This window comes from Cryptotermes secundus, unplaced genomic scaffold, assembly GCF_002891405.2.
Source record: "Cryptotermes secundus unplaced genomic scaffold, Csec_1.0 scaffold848, whole genome shotgun sequence".
NCBI classification, from domain to species: Eukaryota; Metazoa; Arthropoda; class Insecta; order Blattodea; family Kalotermitidae; genus Cryptotermes; species Cryptotermes secundus.
In genome coordinates this window covers 184,911-212,431 of record NW_019720721.1, presented here as the reverse complement: position 1 = coordinate 212,431, position 27,521 = coordinate 184,911, and the positions used below count along the sequence as shown (strand labels likewise).

Below are 27,521 nucleotides of genomic sequence, written 5' to 3'. Positions count from 1 at the left end.
AAAAAAATTATATTCATAATTAGTAATACAGGGTGTAATACTCCTGAAATAATATTCCAAGAAAATTATTTTTTCTATAATTTCTGTCTGAAAATTGTGCTGCGGCCTATACACGCACGCGGCCTATACATGCATAAATACGGTATTTCTTCAAAATTTCTAAGGCAATGTTATGTTATTTTCTAAAGAAATAAAATCCTCTCTACTTGCATTTGACTTACACAAACCAATGTTTCTGAGATTATTTTTAATGTTTACAGATTTGAAACACTGTATAATATTTGAGAATAATGTTTTCTTACTTCACATTATGTCGAGGATTCTTACTACAAAATTATCATCCTCTTGGTGATAATACTTAAAAAAACGGCAGAGCAGCACCTATACACTTGCTCCTGTGCTTCTCAGTTAGCATCCATGGCACCCATCTTGCACAATTTTTTTTAGTGGAAATGCTCCATAAAAATTTCATGAATCAGCAAATGAGAAATTTGCTAAAAATTCTCATGAACTGCATCAAGAGTGAAACACCTGTTTTGTGCTGATATGTTGATCAATCCTGTTTTTCAAGTCCTCAGTGATGAGGAACAGGTGCCAGGATTGTTCATCTTCATGACTGTTTGCCCTGCCCTCATTAAACATTCAATACCACTTTTTCAAAGTTGACTCATTCACTTCACCTTCCTCACTTGTACACTGCAATAACCTGATGGTACATTTCAATAGGAAGGACAGTCTGTGCATTAAAAAACCGAATTATAGTAGGATTCTCGATTTTCTTATTCACTTTTAAATAATACAAAAAAAATTGCTAAATGATGGAATTAGCATGTCATTCACTTGGCTTGTTACTAAAAGACTACTGCCCATTAACTTTGAAATAGCGAAATTGTTTGACCCATATAAGTTCTATGTGAAAAAAGTCTTTACTTTCTGGATAACCCTCATATATGCTGGTAAGTCAGACCTGTGCAAATAACATGATAATACTGCTCACTCATGGAGCTGAGACCTTTTTGAGAAGCTGCCAATTGGGCAGCCACTCAAGAATTTCCCAGCATTTTATGGAACCTGAAGGTTCATTACTGTGTTCACAAGACCCTTCCACTGGTCCCTATCCTGAGCCAGATCATCCAATCCAAACCATCCCATAATATCTCTATAAGATCTATCTTAATATTATCCACCCACCTGCATCTTGGTCTTCCCAGTGGTCTCTTTCCTTCTGGCTTTCCCATCAATATCATATATGCATTCCTCGTATCCCCCATTCGTGCTACATGTCCTGCCATCTCATCCTCCATGACTTGATCATTTTAATTATACTTGGAGAAGAGTACAAGTTATGAAGTTACTTATTATATAGTTTTCTCCAACCTCCTGTCACTTCACTCCATTTTGTCCAAATATTCTCCTCAATACCGTTCTCAAACACCCTCAGTCTATGTTCCTCCCTTAATGTCAGAGATAAATTTCACATTCATGCAGAGCCACAGGCAAAATTATAGTTTTGTATATTCTAATTTTTGAGTTTTTAGACAGCAGACGAGACGTTAAAAGATTCTGAACTAAATGATAGCAAGCATTACCAGAATTCACTCTCCTCTTAATTTCCTCCTGAATCAAAATTTGATTTGTTACTGTTGTTACCAAATATATGAACTGTGCCACATTTTCAAAAGTGTATTCCAATGGAATACATATTTTTTTCAAATGTACTACTCTGTCCAAAAAGTATCTCACCTTGGGCAAGGAAAACAAAGTTCTGTATCTGGGTGGTTACAATACCCAATCCCCTTCAAAGTAGGCCCCTTGTGACTCCACACACACTTAGCCCAATGGTCCTTCCATCGCTGGAAGCAATTCTGGAAGGCTTCTTTTGGAATGGCGTGCAGCTGTGCCATCGCGTTCTGTATGATGTCCAAGCGGTTGTCAAAACGGGAGCCTTTTAGCGGTGTCTTCAATCTCGGGAACAGCCAGAAATCACAAGGAGGAATGTCAGGAGAGTGGGGAGCCTGGCGTACCTGCAGAATGCCGTGCTTGGCCAGGAAACCCTGGACCAGGTGTGATCATTGAGCAGGGACAATGTCATGGTGCAGCTGCCAGTTGCGTGCATCCCACAGCTCTGGTCTCTTGCACCGAACTGCATCACAAAGATGGCGGAGGACTTCTTGGTAGTACTCCTTATTGACAGTTTGGCCTAGTGGTGCATACTCATAATGCACAACACCCCAGTAATAAATAAATAAAAAAAAAAAACACACAGTATCACCTTCACATTGCTCTGAACCTGCAGTGTTTTTTGAGCCTCAGGGATGTTGGATGCTTCCATACCTGGACCTTGGTTTCCGGGTCACATCCATACAACCACGACTCGTCACCAGTGATCACAGTCTTCAGGAACTCAGGATCCCTGTTGGCGCACTCCAGCATGTCCTGCGCGACCTCAAGACAGAGCTGTTACTGCTCCGGCGAAAGCAGCTTGGGCACAAATTTTGCCACCACTATTCGCGTGCCCAAATCCTCAGTTAAAATTGTGTTTGCAGAACCTCTGCTGATCCCAACCTCATCGGCAACTTCCTGGATGGTCAAACAACGGTCCTCCATGATCAGCGTCTGCACTTTTCCAAAGACATCAGCATTCTGGCTCGTTGACAGTCTCCAGCAACACTGGCCGACATACGACCATCTTTAAATCAGTTGAACCACTCTTTAATTTGAGTGACCCCCATTGCATCATTGCCGAAAGCCTGCTGAATTTTGCGATTGTTTCCAATTGGGTATCCCCAAGTTTCTGACAAAACTTAATGCAGTATCGCTGCTCAAGCGTTCTGTCATCTTGAGCGAAACGAGAATGCGACGAACACGTGTTACACCACGTCGCTATCTGGCAGCCACAGATGCATCTGGCAGTGTTGTGAGTCAGCAAAAAATCATACATGCGCATGAAAGTCCCTTCTACCACTACGCTCAGTTTCCCCACCCCTTTGGCCATTACTTACAGTGGAAAAATATAAAGTCGGATACTTTTTGGAAAGCAGTGTATTCTTGCGAATTCTGTGCACATTTGCTTTTATGTTTAATTTACATTATAATACTGTAGAGATATAAATCTTTCTTGTACTTTGTTAAATACATACCACAGAAATGTTTAAGATAAAAGATATCAATTTCGAAATATCTATGTATAGTATATATTGTCTTATGTGCAAGTCTTTGTACAATCTGAAAAATATCTGAATACACTGTCTTACGTACAAATCTTTTTACAATAAGCAATTTTTTTTAGAAAAAAACTGAGCTTAGTCTATTGCAGGAGTTGTACTGGATCAGAATTAAGCATACCACACAGTTTTTAGTGTAAATCTCAACACTAAGTTTAATCAGAACTGAGAAGCAGAGAAGAAACATGTGGACAGATGGACAGACATGATCATTCCACTATGCAATCATTTTATATACTTCATGCGATTCAAAGAACATATAAAAAGCAGTTAAGATTGACTGGTCAACAACACAGACAACTTTAGATTAGTATGAAAGGTACTGAATTTAGAAGCCTGAAGCACCTTATAAACTGGTAGGTTCTAAAATCCAGAAAATGTTTAATTATAGTTATAAATTCTCTTTATTTTTATATTTACCTTGCTTCCAAGGTAAGGGGTTTGATGTTCTGTGCAATAACAGCAGAGTTTGGAACATCAGTTTCAACTGCTGCACTGTACACTGGTTTTATTAATGATGTGCCTCCTGAAAGAGAAGAAAACTGAAACTTAGTACTGGAAGTGGAAAAATGGGTGTGAAGACACTGCACATACTTTCTCATATATGCTTGATGGATCACAGCCTTCACATTCTCAAGAAAACTTACATTTTGCATTTGGGCTGCTAGAGGGTGTACCATTATTTTCTCAGAGATATCATCTATGTAGTCTTATTTAGGGAGATGGTCTCCATAAACTACTGAAATTTAATAAAAATCATAAGAGGTGTTTTTGAGAATACCAGAATTTTGTGTTTGGGGGCTCCTATTTTTTGAAGTTAGAATATTAATACTTTTCAGGCAATGATCCATGATGGATAAATTCTTAAATAAGCAATATGAACAAAATCTGCCCATCTTTTCAGGTGCTACTGAGCTGCACATACATTTTTTACAGACAGCGCATTCAAAGATCTACCATACATTTTCTTTTGTATTCAGGGTTTCTGAAAATGGTTAAATCCGTCAAAATATTGATACTGATTTTTTCAAGATCACAATACTTTCTCATAGTTAGTATATGAGAAGGTAAAACAAGGACTTAAATGGTTATGGGCAGAAAAACTTTTAATATCCTAACACGGTGGTTTCCAAAGTGTGGGGTGTACTCATCTTGGAGGCTGCAACCAATTGGTGTAGGGGATGCAGGATATTCTGAGAATATTACACAGTAAAACTGAACTGAATATATGATCAAAATGTAATAAAATTTGTATAATCTTGGTAAATATCAATTGACAACAACTTACAATGTGCAGAATGAAAAATCTCTTCTTCATACACACACATAAAATGAGGGGGGCCAGAATAAAATCTTAGCTAAGCTGAGGGGGTGCCATTACTTGAGTTTTGAAACCACTGTCCTAACGATTAGTCATTAATTATTTCACTCATGACACAGATCTCAGTTTGACCTGGTATCTCTCTTGTTACAGCAAGAATGACTGTCAATCACAATTAAAATGCTTCTCCTATGGTACATTTCATACAGCTTACGAGAACAGTGGCCTGTAGGCCACAAGTGAACTATACTGACTGAGAGGCCCCTGCTTATCAGTGAAGTTAGTGCCAACTTTTGTGGATAGAGGGTGCCACATGGTCAGCATAACGGATCCCCAAGGCCATTAATCTTGGTTTTAAGACCTGAGCCGCTATTTCCTTGAAATAGTTCCTCAATTATCCTCATGAGGCTGAGTGGACCCCATTCCAGACCCACTACTTCTCAGAAAATCTGATAGCGCTGGGAATCGAACCCGGACCTCTGGATCTGTAGCCAGGAACTCTGACCACTGGTCCACAAATGCGGTCAGTCCTAATAACTTCTGATTATACTTTCAATTGCTAGTATTAAACTTAGGATATCTTGAGGATATATGGTGGAGTTGAGCTATAGCTCCACACATTCTTAACCTTGGCATGTGTGTAGTCAGTTCTACACTACAGCAGATTTATTCCTGGAGAGACTGACCATGGTGAACACTGGATATGAGACTGGGTGGGTCCCAAAGGTTGACTGGATGTGGTGACTAAGCAAAAAATCACTACTTTTGTTGGCAATTTGAAGCCTGACCATCTAACCTGCAGTCAGGCTCTCAAAGAAAGGGCAAATCGAAAGTGACTGTGCCAACTATGTAAAAAAAAATGAAGAAGTTTTAATTAACCTTATTTATAAATAATACGCACATATTCAAGTATATCACACCAGAATTCAAGACTGAAAAGGAGTACTGAATTGAACTGATTCAGCAAATGGTCTAGTGGTAAACTTTTGTGGAAAAAATGGACCTTTTGTTTCATAATAACAAGGAATTTCTTGATCAGCTGAGCCACTCTCACCTGCTTGGAAAATATGCCTTAACATGAATGAACAGTTCACTTGCCTTTATAAACTACTGTGATAATGAGATCTTACCAGGAATGATGATAGTGTTTTCATAACTAGGTTCTTCTGATATATCTGCAAGTTCCGCATAATGAATAGTATGTGCATTTCCTCCACTGTGTTGTCTCTGAAGCGAATTTCCTGAACTACTCTCTGTGCTTGTAGGCTGTCGGGGCGAGGTTGCTGAAGTAGATGCAACAGAAGCAGACAGGGCATTACTGCTCTGTGACGTTGACACTGAAGATGTCAAAGAAGTGGATGGGATGGATGGTACTGTAGGAGGCGGTAAAGGGGGTGGAAAGAGAGGAGTAGTATTAGATTTTGATGGCAGCATTGTAGTGCTGCAGGAACTGGGAAGGGCTGGGCAAGACTGGTGTCGGACATGTGATGATGTGCCAGCTACTTTACTTGAGCTATTGGCCATGGAACTACCAGATGTCTGTAGTATGTCATACCTTGTATCAGCAATGCCTGCAACAAGAAATAAATAAAAATCTAGAGAAAAAATTATAATGAAGCAAATAACTTGACAAAATGTTAAGTACCTTCTATGTATGAGTAAATATTTCATATATAAAAGGTACTACGTCATATCTAAAAACTATATATGAGAAAAACTTTTCTGACTGTATGCTGTAAATTCCATACAAATTATTTCTCAGTTTAGTGACCTTTAAATAACCTGCTTGAAGCTCAATATACTGAGCACTGGCCAGCTACAGGATTGTACTTGCAGTGTTGGGTGTGTTCAATGTATAGCTGCTAATTTTATGCATTCTAAGTGCAACATTGGCCTGCATACAGACTTGTTTTTTCATATTTATCATAAAAAAGGTAAACTTCAAAATTAATTCTGATATAAAGCAGGAGCAAAAACGCTTTCAGAAATGTAAGTGCTGTATATTTGGAATTATATACTTTAAGTTTGTTTTATTTCAGAATTCTACAAACGTTTTTGAATCTGTGTCATTCATACTACAGTAAAATCCCCATTTAAGCTTTGCCTTGGGTACAAGATTTCTGTATCTTAATCACAAAAAATCTTAAATGAAGGTTGAAAAGAATTCAAACAGAGAATGACACTCCACTGTTAATTACACATACATGCTTTAATCTATAAAAAATGAGCAAATATGATGTTTTGCAAGTCTAAAAACAACATAAAGTAGGGTTTCATATCCAAATTGCCATAAACAGAGATGATCTTTGTCTGTCCTGCCAGGGCCAGCATAACAGCACAGACAAATCAAGTAGGTGCCTGGGGCGGCACAATTTTAGGGGCAGTAAGTTTTACAACCTTCTCCCCCTTGACTATCAAATTCAAATAAATATCTTCTGATATTTTGTACATTTCATGACCATTAATTGGCAGTAATCTGTGCCTGGAAATTTTGTGTTTTTAACCGTGACAAAGTTTTTGAACGTTGATCTACCTTTAACACAGGGATGGGACAGACTTTCTTGTTTCCTTGAGGAGTGTTGATGTTTGTGCCAGCCTTGCAGTGTCTTAGAATTCTGGTCATAAATTACAATGGTGTTTTGAGGAAGCTGAGCCATTCTTATTGGAGGGGGACAGAGTTTCTTGTTTCCCAGGGTTGCTGCAACAGGCAACCTCCACAGACCTACACTGGTATTTACATACTTAAAAACAGAAGCAAGATGCAGTAAATATGAAGACACAAGAGGTGAGAATAACAATGCAGTTCACCTGATAATGTCTCTGGTTCTTCAGTTTCCTGTGCGACAATCATGACTGTACAAGTGCATGGAGGAGGAGGGGCATCCTCCTTAGGAACAGTTAGCTGGTTGCTGCAACAAGTTACAGGCACAGTACACTCATATGTTTCTAATGAAATAATTATTTCCTTCAAGCACACCAAGTAGTCTGAAAAATTATGCAACATTTAGTGTTCATAATGGCAAATGATAAGTCATTCTGTTCATAATGTGCCTACAGTGTGAGTTTGCATATATCTGAATATGTGAAATGAGTTATTATGTAATAAGAAGTGCTAGGAAACATTAATGAAGCGAACACCTTCATTAGCTGCAGTTGATTAATATTAAGCAACATGCTCTGAAAGAGGCAATCATCAGTTCTGACAAACTATATTATGTGACTATTTTTGTAAGGAGGCATAAATGTAAGCAATTTAGTGTTCTGTGCCAATAGCATTGGCAGCACATATGTCTGAAATGTACCTTGAGTTTCATGTATTTTAATCAATGGACAAATATACGAGGGGGGACCCAAAAATAACCGGAATTTATTTTTGTTATTTTTTATTTTTGCATTTTTATTGAACTGTATATTAGTCCCCTTCAAAGTATTGTCCATGTGCATTAATGCACTTGTCCCAACGCTTTTGCCACTGCTCAAAACAGTGCTGGAATTCTTGAGGCTGGATACTGTTCAAAGCCTTTAGCGTGTTTTCTTTGACTTCATCCACATCACGGAATCGCTTTCCTTTCAGACTTCTCTTCATCCGTGGAAACAAAAAAAAGTCCGACGGAGCCAGGTCGGGTGAGTAAGGTGGATGAGGCACAATCACCATGTTGTTGCTTGTCAAAAACCGAGGAACAAATTTTGCAGACACCCGTCTCATGTGCAAACCTTCGGTTAAAATTCGCTGGACCGTGCTCCATGAGATGTTCGTTTCCTCAGAAAGTTGGTCAATGGTCTTTCGACGATCTTCATCAATTGCACGTTTGATTTTGGCAATGTTTTCGTCATTTCTTCCTGTCGAAGGACGCCCGGGGCGTGGCATGTCTTCTGTTGACATGTTGCCAGATTTGAAACGGGAAAACCACTCGTAGACCTGTGATTTCCCCAAAGCATCATCATTAAAGGCTTGCCGAAGCATCCCAACAGTCTCGGCTGCAGTTTTCCCTAACAGAAAGCAAAATTTCACGCACACTCTTTGTTCCTTCTGGTCGGCCATCTCACTAATCGCCAAAGGGTTGAAACAGGAACGCACACAACAGAGCACCACAGACAAACCACTTAACTCAGACTGACGCCAGGTAACTAACAGTCGCGGGAGACCCCCAGCTAACACCACCTAGCAGCACAACTCGTAACTACAAAGCATGCACGCGCAACAGGTCGGTTTCGGTTATTTTTGGGTCTCCCTTCGTACATATCAGGAATTCCAGAATTATGTAAGTTCCATGTATAACAAGGTACTGAAGCTGATCCCTGAAATCCATGTTAAATCAAGGGTCCACTGTAGTTACTTATTTGAATTGGTGAATTATGCAATATTATTCGAAACAGCAACTTAAAGTAAAAGTAAAGGTATCCTTGTAACAGGCCTTGGAGGCCCATATGATTGTGAGATGTTGAGGCTCCCACATTTTCTAGACAATTGGCTCATAGATGGCGGTAAGGTTGTCAGCCTTTGGGCTATATAGTACCTAATGGTGGGATGACTGATGAATGATAAATTGGGAAGGATTTGGAAGGAAGCAGTTATGGACTAACAAAGAAGTTATGCTGGCATTTGCTTGGGATAACTACACAAAATCTCAGCCAGGAAAGCTGTGTCATGGCTAATATTTGAACTGAGCACCTCCTGAGCCTGGATGTAGAACATTACCACAACACCAACCTGTATAGTGAGCTACTGAACTGTCTTCCCAGTTCCTTATCTATTCTCATGAACAGGGCCTGAGAGAGCAAGATGAAGCCTGGGCCAGTAACAAATGTGGGGCCTCCCCACCCCTCCCCACCCCACTCCAAAAGCCATATAAATATATTTAACAAATACTTTAAAAAATCAAATATCTTACCATACAGAGAATACAAATGAATATCCATGAGAGGTCAAGACCAGTATGTCAGCAATTCAATTAAACAGAATTCCCACATTCTTGTTCAGCCATTATAATTCTTTTAAATTAAATAAGACTATATTTGCAGCCTCCCCCATGGCAGGGACCTGGGCCAAATGGCTGGTCAGTCAGGTAAATTGCTGTTGACCCTCGCCAGCACAGTAATTCTTGGTTCCAAGTCCCACAGAAAGTATTCCGTCTCATGACTGGGGCTGGTCTCAATAACTCTTCCAGTAGGCTTATAGAATCATGCCACAGACTACTCTCTGCTAACATGGTATCTTTCTCCACCTACCCCAATTGATAAATATAATATTTTTTGTTTTTTAGAAGACTAATGGCTGGTATGGGGATGCAATATACCAGTAAGTACAAAATTATAGTTCTACCTGCACCTTTGTATAGATGTCAGACATGTTCTCACATCCTAAGGGAAGAAAATAGTTTGAGGGTATTCGAGAATGTGTTGAGGAGAGTATTTGGACCTAAGAAAGCAAGAGTAACAGGGACTACAGAAAAATGCACAATGAACTCATAATTTGTATTCTTCATCAAACAGTGTTAGGAGGATTAAATCAATAATGAGAGGAGGATATGTACCACCCATAAGAATGATGAGACATGCACACAGAAAACCTGAAAGGAAGGGATAACTTGGGAGATGCAAACATAGAAAGGAGGATAATACATATTATAATGGATCTTAAAGAGACAGGATGTGATGATGTGAACTGAAGTAATCTGTATAAGGATATGAATCAGTGGTTGGCTCTTGTGAACAAAGTAACAAACACGAGTTTCATTAAAAGCAATTTCTTCTCAAGGACTCTACACCATGGAATGAGTGTTGTGGATCAGTAAAACAAGTTGATAATAAAACAAAAGGAAACACTGTTGATTACTGAAATGGAAGAACTGCAATCTCATAATCTAAGATTGTAATCTTATTGATACAATAATTATCTTAACTAAATAAACAGAGTTAATACCAATTATTTTTTCTACTGAAATAGAATATTATAACTGTAGCTGTAGAGTTTCTCCTGTAGGCCATTACTTCAACATATAAAAGTGCTTCACTTTAAACAATTTTACCTTGGAGAACTTGTAGGGCTACCAAGCGTAGGCGAAGCTCGTCGGGGTGGTAAAGGGGGAGGAGGTGCAACTGGAGTTGTGCCTCGGCGAAGAAGTTGTGGCGAGGCACGGGGTGATATCATGGGACTTCGCCCACCCTGAAAATAATAAACAACCATTAGGATAATGCAAGAAAAGTGTGTGGTTGACAAAAGAAAACAAAGTGCTAAGAATATTTGGATCTAAGAGTGGAAAAGTAACACAGGATGTAGAAAATTGCATAATGAGGATCACAACTTGCATTCCTCATGAAATACGATCAAAGTAAAGAGGACAAGGGGGCACAGCATTTAACACATATAGAAATTCTGAAAGCGTAGAGGTTAGCTGGAAAACCTACATATGGATAATAGTGGGATTCCACAAAAGAATCACGTAATTTTAAAAAATAATAATTCAATTCAATTCAATTCAACTCAGTGCAGTTCAATTCTTTATTATTTATGTGCTGAGTCAATAGCCGCAAGGCCAATTACAGACAGAGCACAGCGTAGATTCAAGTAATTACATTATGGACAATCACAACATAAAGTCAAAGAAAAATTACAGGCAAGCACTGGAAGTAAAACACATTAATGCAGACAATAAACAACAACAATAATAATAATAATAATAATAATAATAATAATAATAATAACACTAATAATAATAATAATTTCATTAACATAAATCTAAGTTTTTTTTTTTCATTTCATGCATCCTATTGTGTTACAATATACAACCTTTTTATTATATCCGTCACAACACATTGTTGTCGTTGTTTACATTCCCTACAGTATGGACAATACTTCGTGAGATGAGGCACTGACTAATATTATAATTTACTTTACTACATCTACATTACAAGCCTCATACACAATTTTTTATATACGCATAAGTATGAATATTCCAACTTGTCCGTGGGAACGACACAAAAAACAAATCACAAACCGACTGACACATTGATGTAAAAACACCAAAAGAATTTTATTCTTGTTTTAAATCATACTTCTGTTTTATATAACTTGATTTTTGTATTTTTTACATCAAGTGTTTTTGTATATATTTTAATAATATTCTATCCAATTTTGTTGGTGCTGTGGTTCAGTAGTGTGTATATGTGTGTAAATCATGTGTTTGCCTGACGATGGCTATCAATAGCTGAAACATGTAGCAGGGCCGAAAATGGTCTGATCTTGGTATTAGTTGTGTTGCGACAGATATAATAAAAAGGTTGTATAAATCTAAGTTGTTATTGAGAACTGAGAAATGAAATGTATAAATATTTAATTGTGAAATGAGATGTATAGATATTTAGAAAGGATAATAATAATAATTATTAAGTTTATTTTTTTATACTCATGCAAATAATAATAGTACAATTATACCATATTTAAAAATCGTTTGGGGAGAAATTTCCTGGCTCTGAATACGTCAACATCCCCGCAAACAACATTAGCAGCTGCTGAACATCTAGCAGAGGGACAACTGTGAGAATGGTATAAGATATTGCAGTAAATGTGGCAACCCTCCGATCCCCAATTCAATTAGCTCACTCCAAGCATGACATATTCCCCAGCACTTCAGTAACCATGTATGAATCATATGACTACAGAGGAGTCCCAATTTAACCATTTGGTAATGAATGTTTGGGTTTATTAAAGACAGAATTTCTCAACAGTCTCAGTAACTATCAGCCTCTCCACAGCCATACAAAATAGATTATGACAACAAAACACCATATAAAGAATGTTAAGTTTCTAAAACACAATCCCAGGTAAAGATATAAATAGCATGTCATGCATCTCCTTAATTACTGGTAATTTTTTGTCAATATTGACAGTTCATTTTTACATGTCAAACTGAAAAATTACAGTTCCAGTCAGTTTGTGAAAACATATAAGAGCAGAAAAAAGGGGGCAAAGTTGTTTCTATGCTAAACTGTCATGCCATGGAGATATACTTCCTTAATTTTAGTGTGCACTTACCCGGCCATCACCAGTTTCTGAACGAGGGGAAAGTGCAAGAGCTTGAAGAGAACTGATATTACAGTTCCAGTTGCTTAGATCCTGAAAATGAAACAAGAATATGATGATACCATACAAGCCAACTGCTTTATGTTTCAACATACAGAAAGTTACTGAAGACAGATTTCATGCTATTTTTAAACAGGAATCCAAAACGCCTTCAATTCTTGATTTTTCAGCATTATAATCAGGGTTTCCATGACTATAATTTGGTCCCTGCTGACAAGGATCAAAAGTTAGTGACAAATGGTACATGAGTGAGGAATACCATAGTAAAAGCTCACTACTTCTCTCAAAACCAGCTTCCATCTGAAGTTGACATTTACATACATGTCTACCCAACTCTCTAAAACAGGCTTTCAAATTTATGAAATGAATTACTGTCAAACTGTTTTGGTACTTCAGTAACAAAACAACACTTCAACGCCTAGCATTACACAGAAATTACCTTATGTATAAATGGCAATTTATTATTCTAAATGTTCTCAGCAACACTTTCAAGGATGTGAGACTGTGGACTGTCTTCATCTGGCTCAGGACAGTGTCCAGAGGTGGGCTCTTGTGAAGATTAAATGGATATTCATGTTCCGTAGAAGGTGGAGAATATATTGACTAGTTGACTGAATATCAGATTCTCAAGGACTGTGATCCATGGAATTACTTCTTTCTTCAAGTTCAAGGAACTTGATTTTTGGTAACTTCACACACATATTTTGCATGTTAACTGAATGTAAGGTTATTTAACTGCACTATATCAACTGCAGAGCTTATAGAGGATACTTATGTATGTAGGAGGAATTCTAAGCCTCTCTGAAAGTACAGTTCTGTCATTTGCCTAAGACAGAGACAATAAAATATCTCATTCATGAAAGAAAGTTCCAGGCTAAGATCTGAACCATATACCTCCTAAGTAAAAAGGAGTCACATTAAAGTACAGCCACACCTACTTGTTTATTTTGTTCTGTTGTCATTTGGTAAGTTTTTTGCATCACTGTTTTCAAAAGTATGCCATAAGAGAATCTGCAAAGGATTTAAGTATTCACTAGTTGTATACACTCAGGCCTGCTGTCACTGGCAGAGATGAAATCCTGCCTGCGCTTCCAAAGTGGGGGGCAGTTAAAATTTGTGTATTCAATACTGATAAAATTCAGAAGATTGATGAATTTTTGAGAATAAGAAAGAATCCACACATAATAGAATAATCTGAAAACGAGAAGACAAAGAATGGATGAACTAACACATTATGTGCATTTTGAACAATTTGAGACATTTATTTTCACTTCCCACCACTTCCTAAACCTCTAAATTCCTACCACTAAATCAAGACATAAAGCTAAAACCACACTGTAGGCATTTAGGATAACCTGAGCAATTCCTTCTTGAATGAAGAAAAAAATTAAAGGCCAAAACCATGTGGAATGTTGAAAAATGTATGAAAATACATATATGAGAACACTGATGGCCGTGTTACACAAAGACGAACAAATGATATAATACATTCCTCTCTGTCTTTTTAAGGAAGAACAGCAGATTCAGTTTCCAGAAGTCAATAAAGTTTGACATGAATTATATATTTCATGCCACTTGTACAGTGTTTCCCAAACTTTTTTCCTGTGGGCTCCTTTTGGTGTTGGAAAAACCAGATATGTCCTCTGATCAATAAAGTATACTAAAAATTAAATGTGGGTCATGTTTACATTACTCTAAAACAATGGAAAATCTAATCACACACAATGAAGTGTTGCATAGTCAACCTAAATTCATTGATTTGTCATAAAATGGATCTTAAACTCTTTGGTATGCAAACTGTAATTTAAACTATTTTTGTTTCTTTAATCCCTCTGTTTTGTTAATTTAACATTATAATAATAACCGAGAAAATATAAAATAATAATTTTCCACCTTACCTTGTATTAGTGTGTGGAATGGTGCCATTTTCTTCTAATACAAGGTCACCAAAATTTGAAGTGGCAGTGCCAAACTGTATCCTACTGCTGGGCACAACATCTGGTCTAGTGTGAGACTGTTTTTTTGTGGCCACATACCTTGAAAATCCAGCTTCATATTGTAAGTTGCAGGAAATGGGAGAAGTTTCAGCACTGCTGTTCAAGACATATCTGAATACCCCCCTCAGAATATTCCTAAAGGAGACCACCAGAATTCAGCCAATGGTAGTTTAATCAATTTGTTTCAATATGAAATCAAAGGCAATGTCTATTGAAGTCTTGTAGTCTTTCACTGATATGTAATCAGGCAGGCTATCTCTGCAACTGAAAATGGATTTCTGATCCAGGACCATCATTTGTAAAAGAAGGGAAGTAGTCTGAAACTGCTGCAAGCCATTCAAATGTTGGATAATAACATTTAAAGCCATTTCCTCCAAATCACTTTCAGATTCTGTCATCAAATCACTCCTACTTTGAAAACATTAACTGTTTTTTTTTTTTTGCTTTCGACAATATTGGTTGGGCAAAAATTCAAGCTTATAGTGGGAAGAAGCAATTCTATCCCTTGTGGTGAGAGGTGTAGTTCATTAATCTTTGTGAAAATGACTGCCAGGTATGTCAATTTCTAGAATTATAAGTTACATTTAAAACAGTGTGACAGATAAGATGGATGAGCTACATGGGTATTTCTTGCTGCAGATCATAAACCCTGAGCATGTGGCACTCAAGGTCACCTTACTGCTGTATGTTTACTGTTCATTTCCTCACAAAGTATTATTTAACATTCAGGAGTTCAGATTTATGCGATTTTCTGTTCTTGTAGCTTAATCTGGCATATTTTTTAGGCCTGTCTGCATTATTTTAGCTGGCGCTTATTGGCAGGGCATGCAGTAACTGCACAAACAGGGTGGTACTGAAGTTCTGACACACTTCTTCATAGCATTGCTCTGACTCCATCTGTATATACACTTTTGCCAACAGATTTCATGTTCTTTCACACAGGTAGCATTCCCTTCAACTGCACTGACCGTCAACAGATTCAGAGCACACCAAATCTTTCTCAATTTTATTCCAGTAGCAGTAATAAACACACATAAATTACACTGTCCATCTGGATACAACTGCTGATTTATTGATCAGCAAGGGCAAGCCATTACACAATTTGAGTTGCACATTATATTTAATTTGATACACCTTAAATGCAGCAGTACAAACTATTACCGAGCAACTGAATATTCTCAAGTTTTTTTTCCTTTCACTCACCCAACACACATACTGCCAATTCAATAGCATGTGGGTTAATTACCTTCCATGAGTTTAAGAGCATCTCCTTCAAGTACAATGCAGTAACTCACTCATGGAGGCAACAGCTGCAGTTTCATCATCAGCTTCTGCAAACTTTGGTGAGAGGGTTTTTGACATCAGTTAAAAATATGTCTCAGACTGTGCAATCTGGATCACCAGTTTCAGGATATCTACAGAGTTCAGGAGGAAAGATGGAACTGTTTGATAACACTTTGTTAAACAGGGCAGTGTGCACCTGCAGCACTTACATTATTCAAAGACAAATAAGATTCATTGTATTTCCACTTTTTACTATTTATTGCACCTGTAGCAGGTCACTCTGCAAGCAGTTGTGTCTTGATCAATGTAGTCAACACTTTGATATGATGATGCTGAAGCCTCAAATTTGCTTCTGTCTTCAGTTCCAGCTGCAGCTCTGCTTGAATGTTTCTTTAAACTGTCTCCCTTTAGTTACTAATCCAACATGGCATATATGATTAAATATAAATGTGGCTTATCACCATAAGTGATGGACTTAAAAATCAATGAACAAAGTAAAAGGAATTAAATGAAAACAAATGCTACTTACTTATTTCTCAAAATTCCAACATCATAGCAAATCAAACAGAACTAAACTATCAGTTTTGAGGCAATTAATTTACATCTCTGCAGAAAAGAGAAGTATGTATTGTGGATACCTCTCTTACTTTCTGTCACACACAGATTTTGGAATATAAGAATTTCTCAAAAATTAAAATTTGTCATTAGTTTAGGTCTCTGCAACTCCACTAGAAACCCTTCACAGAGCTCCTGGGCTCTGTGGATCAAAGTTTGGGAACCACTGCTATAGAATAAAAAATACAATAAGAAAATGTATAAGAATTTATATCTCTCTCACTCACTCACAGAGCTGAGCCCTTAAGAAGCCACCAATTGTGCAGCTACTCAAGAACTTTCCAGCATTTTATGGAAGCCAAAGGTTCATTACCACGTTCACAAGGTCCCTCCATTGGTCCCTATCCTGAGATAGATCAGTCAAATCCATACCATCCCATCCTATTTAAGATCCACTTTAATACTGTCCACCCACCTACATCTTGGTCTTCCTAGTGGTCTCTTTCCTTCTGGCTTTCCCCACCAATATCCTACATACATTTCTCTTTGCCCCCATTGTGCTTCATGCCATGCTCATCTCATCCTGCTTGACTTATCATTTCACTGGGAGAAGAGTAGAAATTATGAAGCTCCTCATTATTCAGTTTTCTCTAACCTCCTGTCACTTCATCTCTCTTCGGTCCAAATATTCTCCTCAACACTCTGTTCTCAAACACCCTCAGTCTATGTTCCTCCCTTAGTGTCAGAGACTAAGTTTCACACTCATACAGAACTACAGGCAATATTACAGCCTTGTATATTCTAATTTTTATGTTTTTGGATAGCAGACGAGAAGACAACAGCTTCTGGACTGAATGGTAGAAAGCATTACCCGAGTTCAATCCCCTCTTAATTTCCTCCTCAATCAGGTTTTGATTTGTTATAGTCGTTCCCAAATATCTGAACTGTGCCACATTTTCAAAACATCTGTCATCTATCTTTATGTCATGATTTTGCCCTGCATTCTGGTCATGAGACAGCAGCATATACTCAGTTTTCTCTGTGTTTATTTCTTGACTAACCTCCTTACCAGCATCAATTAAAGTGTGTGTTTTCTTTTATGGTAAGTATATTATCACCCAGTATTTTCACATCAGCACAGACCATCAGCTGATGTGTCCCATTTAATTTCAGTCTCACATGGTTTCCATGGACCTTCCTAGTGGCATATTCTAAAGCAAAGTTGATAAGGAGTGGTGATAACCATCTCCTAGTTTTAGACCATTCTGGATAAATTATCAAACAAATGTTTACCTATACAGACTTTACTGTATGTTTCATTCATACACATTTTAATCAGCCTAACTAGTTTCATGGGTACCCCAAACTCTTATCAGACTACTGTACAATACTTCCCTCCTTACTGAATCATAGGATTTCTTGAAGTCTATGAATAGCTGATGTACTGTCTCACTGCAATCCCATTTTTTCTCCAGTATCTGACGAATCCAAATGATCTGATCAGCAGTTGAGCGGTTAGATTGAAATCCACACTGATGATCCCCAATAATTTCATATAAAGCTCATAGCAGTGATATCCCCGATAATTATTACAGTAAGTTTTATCACCATTCTTGTGAACTGGTACAATAATAGATTCCTTCCACTGATCAGGCAATTTTTCCTTATGCCAAATAGAAGTAATTAGCTTATGGACCTTAGAACATAATATTTCGCCTCCTGCTTGAATCTGATCACTCTCTAGTTGTTTATGTGCTTTCAATTTTGCAATAGCAATTTCAACCTCAAAAGCACTAGGATCACGTATTAACAGCTCAGCTGTATGTATTTCTATCTTCCTGAATTCACTGACCCTATGTACATTCAACAAGTGAGAGAAGTAGTTCTTCCACCTATTCAAAATGTTGTGGGAATCTGCAAGCAAATCACCATTATCATCCTTCACTAAGTTAATTCTAGGTTAGCAACCCATTTTGAAGTCATTTATTCCTCTATACAGGTCTCTAATGTTCTTTTCTTACTGTTCATTGCAAGCTCATTAATTTTGTCTTTCAGATATTCCCTCTTTTTGTTCCTGAAATGCCTGCTGTTTTCACACCTTATATTGTTTTGATTATCCCCATTTATTTTGCTTGGATCCAGTAACCACTGCAATTTGGCTTGTTTTCTTTGGTCTCATAATTTTGAGCATCCTTCATTGAATCATGGCTTATGCTTCTTCAGTTCATTTTTTTTATTGCTAGTGGGGTGGGACTAAGTCCCTTGTATTGCGGCCACTTATGGCCTATTGTACCAGCCTCAGATGATAGGTGAGGGTGACTGTGGAGCAATTGGTGGAATGGAGATTGGCAGGGGAAACCTAAGTACTTGGAGAAAACCTGCCCCAGCGCCACTTTGTCCACCACAAATCCCACTTGACCAGACCCGGGATCGAACCCAGACCGCCGCCGTGGGAAGCCAGCGACTAACAGCTTGAGCTATGGCGCGGCCTTCTTCAGTTCATAATAACCTAGACCCTCTTTGGCAGATATTTTGATATTCTCTCTAACAGTTTCCCAAGCTTTATTAACATCCACTCCAGTTTTCCAAAGCCACGAAACTACTTGAGATTTCAACATGATACTGATCTTTACCCTCTACCTCATTTAATTTCTTGGTACTGAACCTCTCCATATCAATTTGTTTACTCACTGCCAGTCTTTCCCTAACCTTTGTCACAACCAGGTAGTGGTCAGTATCACAGTCTGTAAGAATCTACATCTACTCTTCTAAAAATAAATCTTTTCAGAATTTTAAGAGCTCCTTGAAAAGTGTAATGAAATATTTAAATTTTCTTGTCATGTCACTTCAAAGATATGGCACCACGAGTCCACAAAAAGTTGCAAATAAGAACAAGTCATCACTTCTCAGGTGGTAAGACTGATGTAAAACTGTGAACACTGAAGGTTCCAAAACCCAGAAGCCACTCTGTTTATGTGAAAATACTGTGGGGTCAGGAGCAAATGTCTTGGGTTGTGATCTCATGGGGTCCATGATAATTGTTTAAGAACTTGACCATTGAAGATAATATACTCTACAGCTGTAGAACACATCATAATTATCTGAAATCAATGTACATCCACAGTCAAAGATAAAGACACTTACAACCATATCAGGTATAAGCTGGATATTTATTGACTACAAGTCAATGCGAATAATGTTAAAGCATAACAAGATATTTCATAGGATAAGAATATAAGTGACACAAACAAATTACTGATTTTATGTTCTCATAGTGGTTAATTATTAATATTAATTCTGTTCTTGGATTGTTGAACCATATGAATGTGGGAGATGTTGCTGATATTTCAGAGGAACATGCTACCTTCATCTTCTGGGTCAAAGTGTGTAGAATGGCAAGTTTCTGTGTATGTACAGAAAAACCCACGAATGTAAATCCTTCAATTCAAAAGATGTAGGCAACACATACCTCTGAAATATTGGCAACATCATTCACAACTGCATGATGAAATGACACAAGAATGGAATTAACATCAAGAGAGCTGAATGTTTGAATTTCTATATGTTATGCAAAACTGAGCAGAATTTGTTATCTAGAAGATTTATATTAAAACCACCTTGTTACCAGAACATGCAAAAGACAAAGTACATGCAACAAACAAAATCCTCAAAGCTTTCAACATCGAATTTCAGCAAAAACAAAACCACCAAAACAAATACAATTCGATCATGCAATTCATTCACAATTTTCCCATAGAATCATGCATTTGTTTCTTTCTTATGAAACTGAAATTTCTGCAAAGAATAAATTACACTATATCATGAAGTAAGATCTGGGTAGTGAAACAGCACTCACCATACCTAACACAGAAATAGCTGTTGTGTGTGGAGGATCAAAAATAAACTTTATACATAAAAATAATATTATCACAAACATTTTATATTGTCTTATAACAAATGAAATGCTCTTAGATCTCCAGGCCCAAAGAAGAGCTGAGAAAGCACAGATAATCCAAAATTATTCCATTTGCAAACTCATTCATACTGTAATATGAACTACTGATGTTACAACCACAACCATTTAGTTCCAGCAACTATAAGTATAGGCAGTAGAGAAGAGAAAGCCTCATCATTATCTTTCCTTCCAGCTCTTATCCCTTTCCCTCTCCCGTGAAAGAGTCACAGAATATGAACGACCCCATAATGTAGAATCACTGAAAATGTAATGGGACAAGTGAGAGCTTGGTTCACAAATGTCTGTGTTTACAACGTGCAATTTATAAAAGAAAATGTGAAAGGAAAAAGAAGTGTTCAAATAGTTAATAACAAATAATCCACACACACACAGCTAACTGGAAGCACACTGCATCACACACACAAAAAAAATTCATTTCAATGATACTACAATAACAGGATATTCCTGTACACATGAAATAAGTTCCCTCATGTTGTTCTGGAACAATTACCACATAAGAACAAGTTTGACAGTCTTTCTGCATATTACCTTTCCACATATGCTTATCACAGGGAATTAAAACATATAAAATTCTAATTTTACCTACATTACTGTATGTGTATAAAATGCAATCTCTCACTCTAAGGGAAGAACACAGACAAAGGTATTTGAAAACAAAGTGTTGAGGAGAATGTCTGAACCTAAGAAAGGAAAAGTAACAGGAATTGAAGAAAGGAGCACAATAAATTCATAATTCATACTTCTGCCTGTTTCACTTTCATGACATGAAAGTTCTGACCAGTTGCCACAGGAGGTCTGTCCTGTAATTCAGCTGCCTGTTAACAAGAGGATATAACCACTGATCATGATGTAGAGAAAGAAACTGTTCATGAAGCACATATTTAGTTCAAAATGAAAAACAAACTTCCACCCCTTTTTGGGAGATATACCTACACCACAGAATTCTTGTTACTGGTCACTGAAATCCATTCTTTTCCATATTGCATAATTTGCTATGAATGGCATGGTATTTTGATTCTTTCCTTCCCCCTTCCTATTTTCTTCGCTATTGAATTGATTAGGCTAGTCTTTATTTTTTCCCAGTCATTTCCATTGGCATAAATTTTCTCCTCTAGAAGTGACAGCAATTAGCTGCACTAAGTAAAACATCTATCACCACCGATGTATTTCCTGCATATTCTTCAGACATTTGTAATACCATGTTCCCCCAACAAGATCTTTTTCTCTGATTTATTTATTTGCTCAATATATCTCATATATTGTTTCAGATGAAACATACCTTTCAAATCAATCATGGTCTCATTCATTGCTAGATCACAATATGGAAAATAACATAATTACTTTCTTTCAACTTAAAATCTAGAGCTCCTCTTGCCTCAGGCACCTCATACCTGTTACTGGTTGGCTTAGGCCTGTGTTCTGTGCTGCAGTGTAGGTACTGCTCAATCTTTTTGAGCCTTTTCAGGGCCATACCATGTTTTACAAGGATGCATATACAAATGTCTTTGTAGGAAGAGCATTCTAATTTTGGCAGACAAACTATTCCCACATAAAAGTAAACTAACTCGTGCCTCAACTTCTTGAGCACTGGTGTCTTCAGGCAGCATATTTATTGGGTTTACCTGGTGGCATCTCACAGAAAGTTCTGTCTACAAACATAGTGAAGCTGTTTTCTTTGACATTTCTGATAGGAAGATTATGGGAAATCCCTGAAAATTATGAAAGGGTTCATATCCTTGAAGTATAACATTTTATTTAATTTCAGATTAGCTGTGCTTTGAGTAGGTGGGGGCATTACCAGTAGTTCCATGAACAGTATCCTGCTCTGCCACTGTTCTGTCCAGCTTTCCTCAATTATGCTCATTTTCATTACTCCAACTATAGCACCAACACTTTCACAACTGTTTTAAAAAATCTTCAATATATCACCACCATACGGATTTCAGAACTGTACTCTAAGATATAGAAACCATGGCCTTAATCTCAACACTGAGATACAGTTTGTGGCAAAACTAATTATGCCAGAATATGATAGAGAGTGAGTTCAATGGTGTGTCTTGTAGGTAAAGTGAAAGAATCATGTAACAATTTGTGACAGGAAGAAAATACAGACAGGAAAAATGGGAAAGTTTAGGTAACTGGAATATAAAAAAATAAATAAATAATCCAAAATATGGAATACTAGTCAACATCTGGGACCATACAGAGAAAATGGGAATACACTATTTAAAATATTGCTATAAGATAAAAATATATAAAAATGAATATGATACAGGCGATTCACTCATGGGACACCCTGAATTACCGATTAGAAATCAAGCAAAGTTTTACCGATGAAAATGAAACTACCGGGTGAATACCTCAGTAGACGTGAACATAATGGGTTGCAACAGATGCTGAATTGGTTTCTCCCTGCCTGGAGACACAGGCTGACAAAGCACTCCATGTTTGCAAATGCTGCAGACAGCATGGCAGGAGGGACTGGAGCGACTTTGTTAATAAAATTTCTATTCAGGTCGTCAACAGTGAGAAGTCACCTCCTGAGACTGGGGCAGTCAAAGTCCTTTCAAGATAATCCTATGACCAATGGAACTCTTGATTCCTTCCAAGGCTAAAGGAGATGTGTGATATGTTACTCCAACTTCTTGAAAATAACTGAGACTCAGTTCCGAGTCATCCAAAAGATTAAAAAATTTTTACAAAATGCTGAGGTACACATCAATGTTGTTGATGGTCATGTGGAAGAAAATTGGACTAATTATGCCATTACGTGACAGAGAACACCACACGCCCACTTTCTGTTGATGAAGGAGTCTTCACTAATGGTAGCAGCCCACATGCATATATGCTGAGAGTTGACATATATAGGTGAAACAAAGCTTCATAAGAAAACCATATCATGTCCAAGATGTAGAGGTTTTGGGAAACAAATGCTTGCAACTACTAGCAGAAGGCCACTCTTTCCTGCATATCTGGAGGTTGGAGGTCGTGGACAACACCACCACAATACAGGTGAATCCTTCCTTTCCTTGTCCCTCTTTCAAATGATGAATAGGACATGCCAGTTTCCTCTGACAGATGACAAGATGACTTTACAGGTGAAGCTAAGATCTGCTGCTGCACATTCAGCAATGTGCCACCAATCACTGCATGCTGACCACCTCCAGACTGAGTCTGCAGGGTTTCATCTTGTGGACAATGCTCACTGATGCTGGTGCAATATTCAAATAATTTTGGACATTGCCGGACACTGTTAGAACGATCCCATAACCAGTACAAGCACATGAGAAAAATATGCTGCTCAATCATATAAATCATTCTGCCACACATGCGCAGTACCAGACGTAAGTAAACGGCATGAACCAGGCAGGCTCTAGGTCAGTGTTGCCAAATTGTCTTTAACATTACCTTATGCATGATTTGTAATTATTAATTCAAGGCCTATTCTGAGTGAATCATCATGTGTATTACTCTGACAACATACAGTCAAACCACAGCAAATCAATTCATGTAATTAAACAAGCATCACTATCATGAAATATAAATAAACTGTAATGTGATTACAAGAAATAAATAGGTCTAATTAAACAGCCTAACATACAGCTTATGGAATATGCTTCTATTTGATTAGGAAAATCTAGTTAATCTAGTGTAGAATATGAATTAATCTCACAACATCTCTATACATTGGGAATACTCGTATATAACACTGGACTGAACTTTTCATTATCTACTCTGTTCTTAATTATAATTTGTTGATTGTGTGTCCCAATTAACAGATATTTCATTTCGCACTGGCCCTGTCAGACAAAGTTACTTCCTTCAACTCAATATCACTTTTGCTTCTTCGCATTTTTCTCAATCAAGCTCTCATTGCTCAGTTCTGAACTCGTCACATACTGAATTAAGTATCAGTGAAGGCTTCAGTGATGCAATTATCAGTAACCTAGAAATTCTAAGATTTAACAAGAACTTTTCAAAAGCACAGTTTTATAATGTCAAACAGTAGGATAAGTGTATGATGAATTGAAACAGATGTGGACAGACAGAGACATACCTTGTTTCAAGGTATTATCCCAGTGTCAGGGTACGACAAATACCACAAAATGAAAATACATAACATGATTTAACTGTCACAGTTTAAAAATTTGTTGGAACAGTCTAAGATTAAAGAATGGTCCAGGATTGGGGCATTGTTATTATGTCTGTCTTAATTAACAATAAAGACAAAACGTGGAAAATTATGTGCAACATGGACTTAATTATGCTCAGTAACTATGTACAAATGAAATGAACACATAAATTCTAATGTTAATTCAGTACTTGGGTGGTTACACTGTTTGGATGCAGATAATACTGCTGTTTTGGAGGTACACACTGTCCCATCTATAGGGTCAAAATAGTGACCAAGGTCAGCGGGTTTCTGTGAAAGTATGGGTCATAATGTTATGAAAACCAGTGGGAGGGGGGGGGGGGTGTGGGTTGGTGACCCATCTTGGCCAGTGGACCTAGAAAGTTGGGCAAAGAAAGAACTGGCTCTTTTAAGGGCCAGGGACTGCATCAAAAGACCACTGACAAAATGTGTTCCCAAGAAGTCACCCATCCAAGCGCTCACCAGGCAAAATGCTAACTAACTTTCTATGCTGTAGAACGAAGAGTGTGGAAAGTGATGGGGAGATCAATGTTGGTTGAGGGTAGGTTCTGAGAGGGGGTCTAGAAACACTCATGGGTGAGTAGCGTGTTGTCCAGTGGAGATGACCTCCTCATGCAGTTATAGCTGTCCCTTGATCTGTAACAAGAGTACATCTGTGGCATCTTCTCTGCTCCTTGACCACAGATGATCTTCCATGCAGGACTTTTCTATGGCTTCCTGGGTAACTCTACAGGTATACTAGGGCAGTCTAGCTAGTGTCATGGTGTCCTCAAAGTACATCCAATGCCCCTGATTCACTGAATGCTCTGCCACCACCAAGCATTCTGGATGACAACAGCCAGCAGTCTCTCTGGTACTTCCAAAATGTTGAACACAACATCCAACCAAGAACTGAATTAATACCAAAAGGTAACCACAGTGAAAGTCCAAAATAATTACAGAAAAACTTGTGACTGATATTTCACTGATACACAAACAACAGCAGAAGAATGTGCATGTCCAACCTAATAGTAAAATAAAAACAGAACTGAAACACAGATTTATCTCCACCCTCCCAAATTCCTGCCATTTCGCAGCAACAGAAAAAACAACAATGTATCCAAACACTTACAGCTGACCAATCACAAGAAGGATGTGGTAATATTCCATGGTAAATTTTCATGGCAAGGAATGGCCAAAATATTACACACCGAACCCACCCGACAACATATTTATAACAAATATTCTAGCTTTTTCTGATTTCTAGTTATAAGAAAAAGAATTTGCTTTATTTCTTTCAACCAACATTTCAGAGATAAGAGATATGGATCTAGGGAGAAGCAGGAATTATATATCAAAAAATAAGCCATAATAGGCCCTGTATTTGCATAGTATTTTTGGTTTAGTGTACTAATTTTCTGTGTCGACTAAGTAACTAAGTGACTAGGTTCTGAATGAAATGCTCATGTGATTCTGCTGCACTTAGAGCAACTAAGGAAATATGATATCTGGTGTCACACACTGCCTAGTCGATTTTTAAATGGAATAATGTGTAGGTTGAAAAGTTTTCTGCACTTCATTAAATTCTTGTAAGATAAATTATATTCATATACCATGCATTCCACCCCGATCAGATTCCCACTGATTCTTAACACAAGGCAAAAATAAAACATACAGTGATATTGATTTATGCCAATCACTGACCAACTTTCGAACATTTGTGAGAGTAATTGCAAACATATAAATTTTTGTTTCAACATCAGAGTCCAAAGAAATTTTACAGTTCAATTTCAACTAATTACTTCTAAATTCAAAAACCATGTGATTGAATAAGCTCTCTTAACATTTATGCAAACATTTTTCAGTTCTTTTCAATATCATTATACTAACAGTGTAAGCCCAATGAAGAATCAACAGTCTCTTTCAATTGTTATACATATTACAATATTTGCTATTTGCAGACTACATACAGCTTAATTAAAACAATAAGTTTTAAACACCAACACAAAGGAGAAACCACAGTAACATGTGCTTACATAGTATTACTTAGTACTTCTGCAGATGAGCCTCACACGAAAACATACACAAACTGGCTTACATGAATATGAAATTCTTAGGATATCCCCCCCCCCAATGGCTCTTCCAGCCCATTCAGGGCCCTGGCCTCTTATTCAGTTTCATAATCATTAGGGAAATGTTTACTACTACAAACTTACTGTCGTACTGCAGCTAAACTGTAATAATATTATGGTCTTTTTGGCAGGAGTGAGGAATAGTGGCCATAACACAATATTTCATGGTGCTGCTTCATAATCTTCCTGGTTGGACTATGATAAACCATAAATGCATCTCCTGATATTCTGTTATATGGCAGTAATATATGGTAATGATTTTTCAGTATATGCACATGTTTTTAATCTGTCAGAGAGAATCATTTATTCCAAATCTTCCCCACCCCCTCTTTCATTTCATATTCTATCTCCTTCTTTCTTTTTCCCAGATCCTTTCCCCAGCTCCTTATTTGTCTGTACTATGTCATTCCTCTCCTCAACTTCCTTCCTCCCTTTACTTTACATTATAACAGTTTAGGTAAGCATCATTCATAACATGCTATTACATCAGAACAACAAAGAAAAACATTGGCCATGCTACAAACTACATTACTTCAATAGTTTTCATGAGGTCCTTTGTGAATGCAAGCATACATACATTCACACACAATCTGGCTTGTACAATTATACATTACTAAATTATTTTGAAGTTTGCAAAAATATTATTTCTTTTTGTCAAGTAGTACACAAGGAACTGTAACATAAAAGTTTTAATTCTGTATTTAAGAAGGTGGAATATATACATATACAGTAGGCCTTGGTTATAACGTCATCAAAGGGACCTAAAAATAGTGTCGTTATAAACGAATGTCGTAACTGATATGGGCACTTCCACAGT

General features: G+C 37.4%; 1 protein-coding gene across 2 annotated transcripts in view; it reads right to left on the bottom strand.

The window, feature by feature from the left end:
• Window positions 1–3,644: 3,644 nt before the first annotated feature.
• The window catches only part of LOC111872262 (E3 ubiquitin-protein ligase CBL-B-B), a gene marked incomplete at its 3' end in the record, with an annotated part of 117,484 nt that continues 93,607 nt past the window's right edge, over window positions 3,645–27,521 (bottom strand). For both annotated transcript variants that reach the window (XM_023865981.2, XM_033754695.1), the window contains 5 exon segments: window positions 3,645–3,750; window positions 5,676–6,116; window positions 7,354–7,454; window positions 10,575–10,711; window positions 12,581–12,661. In XM_023865981.2, the coding sequence (XP_023721749.2) occupies window positions 3,645–3,750; window positions 5,676–6,116; window positions 7,354–7,454; window positions 10,575–10,711; window positions 12,581–12,661 (866 nt within the window).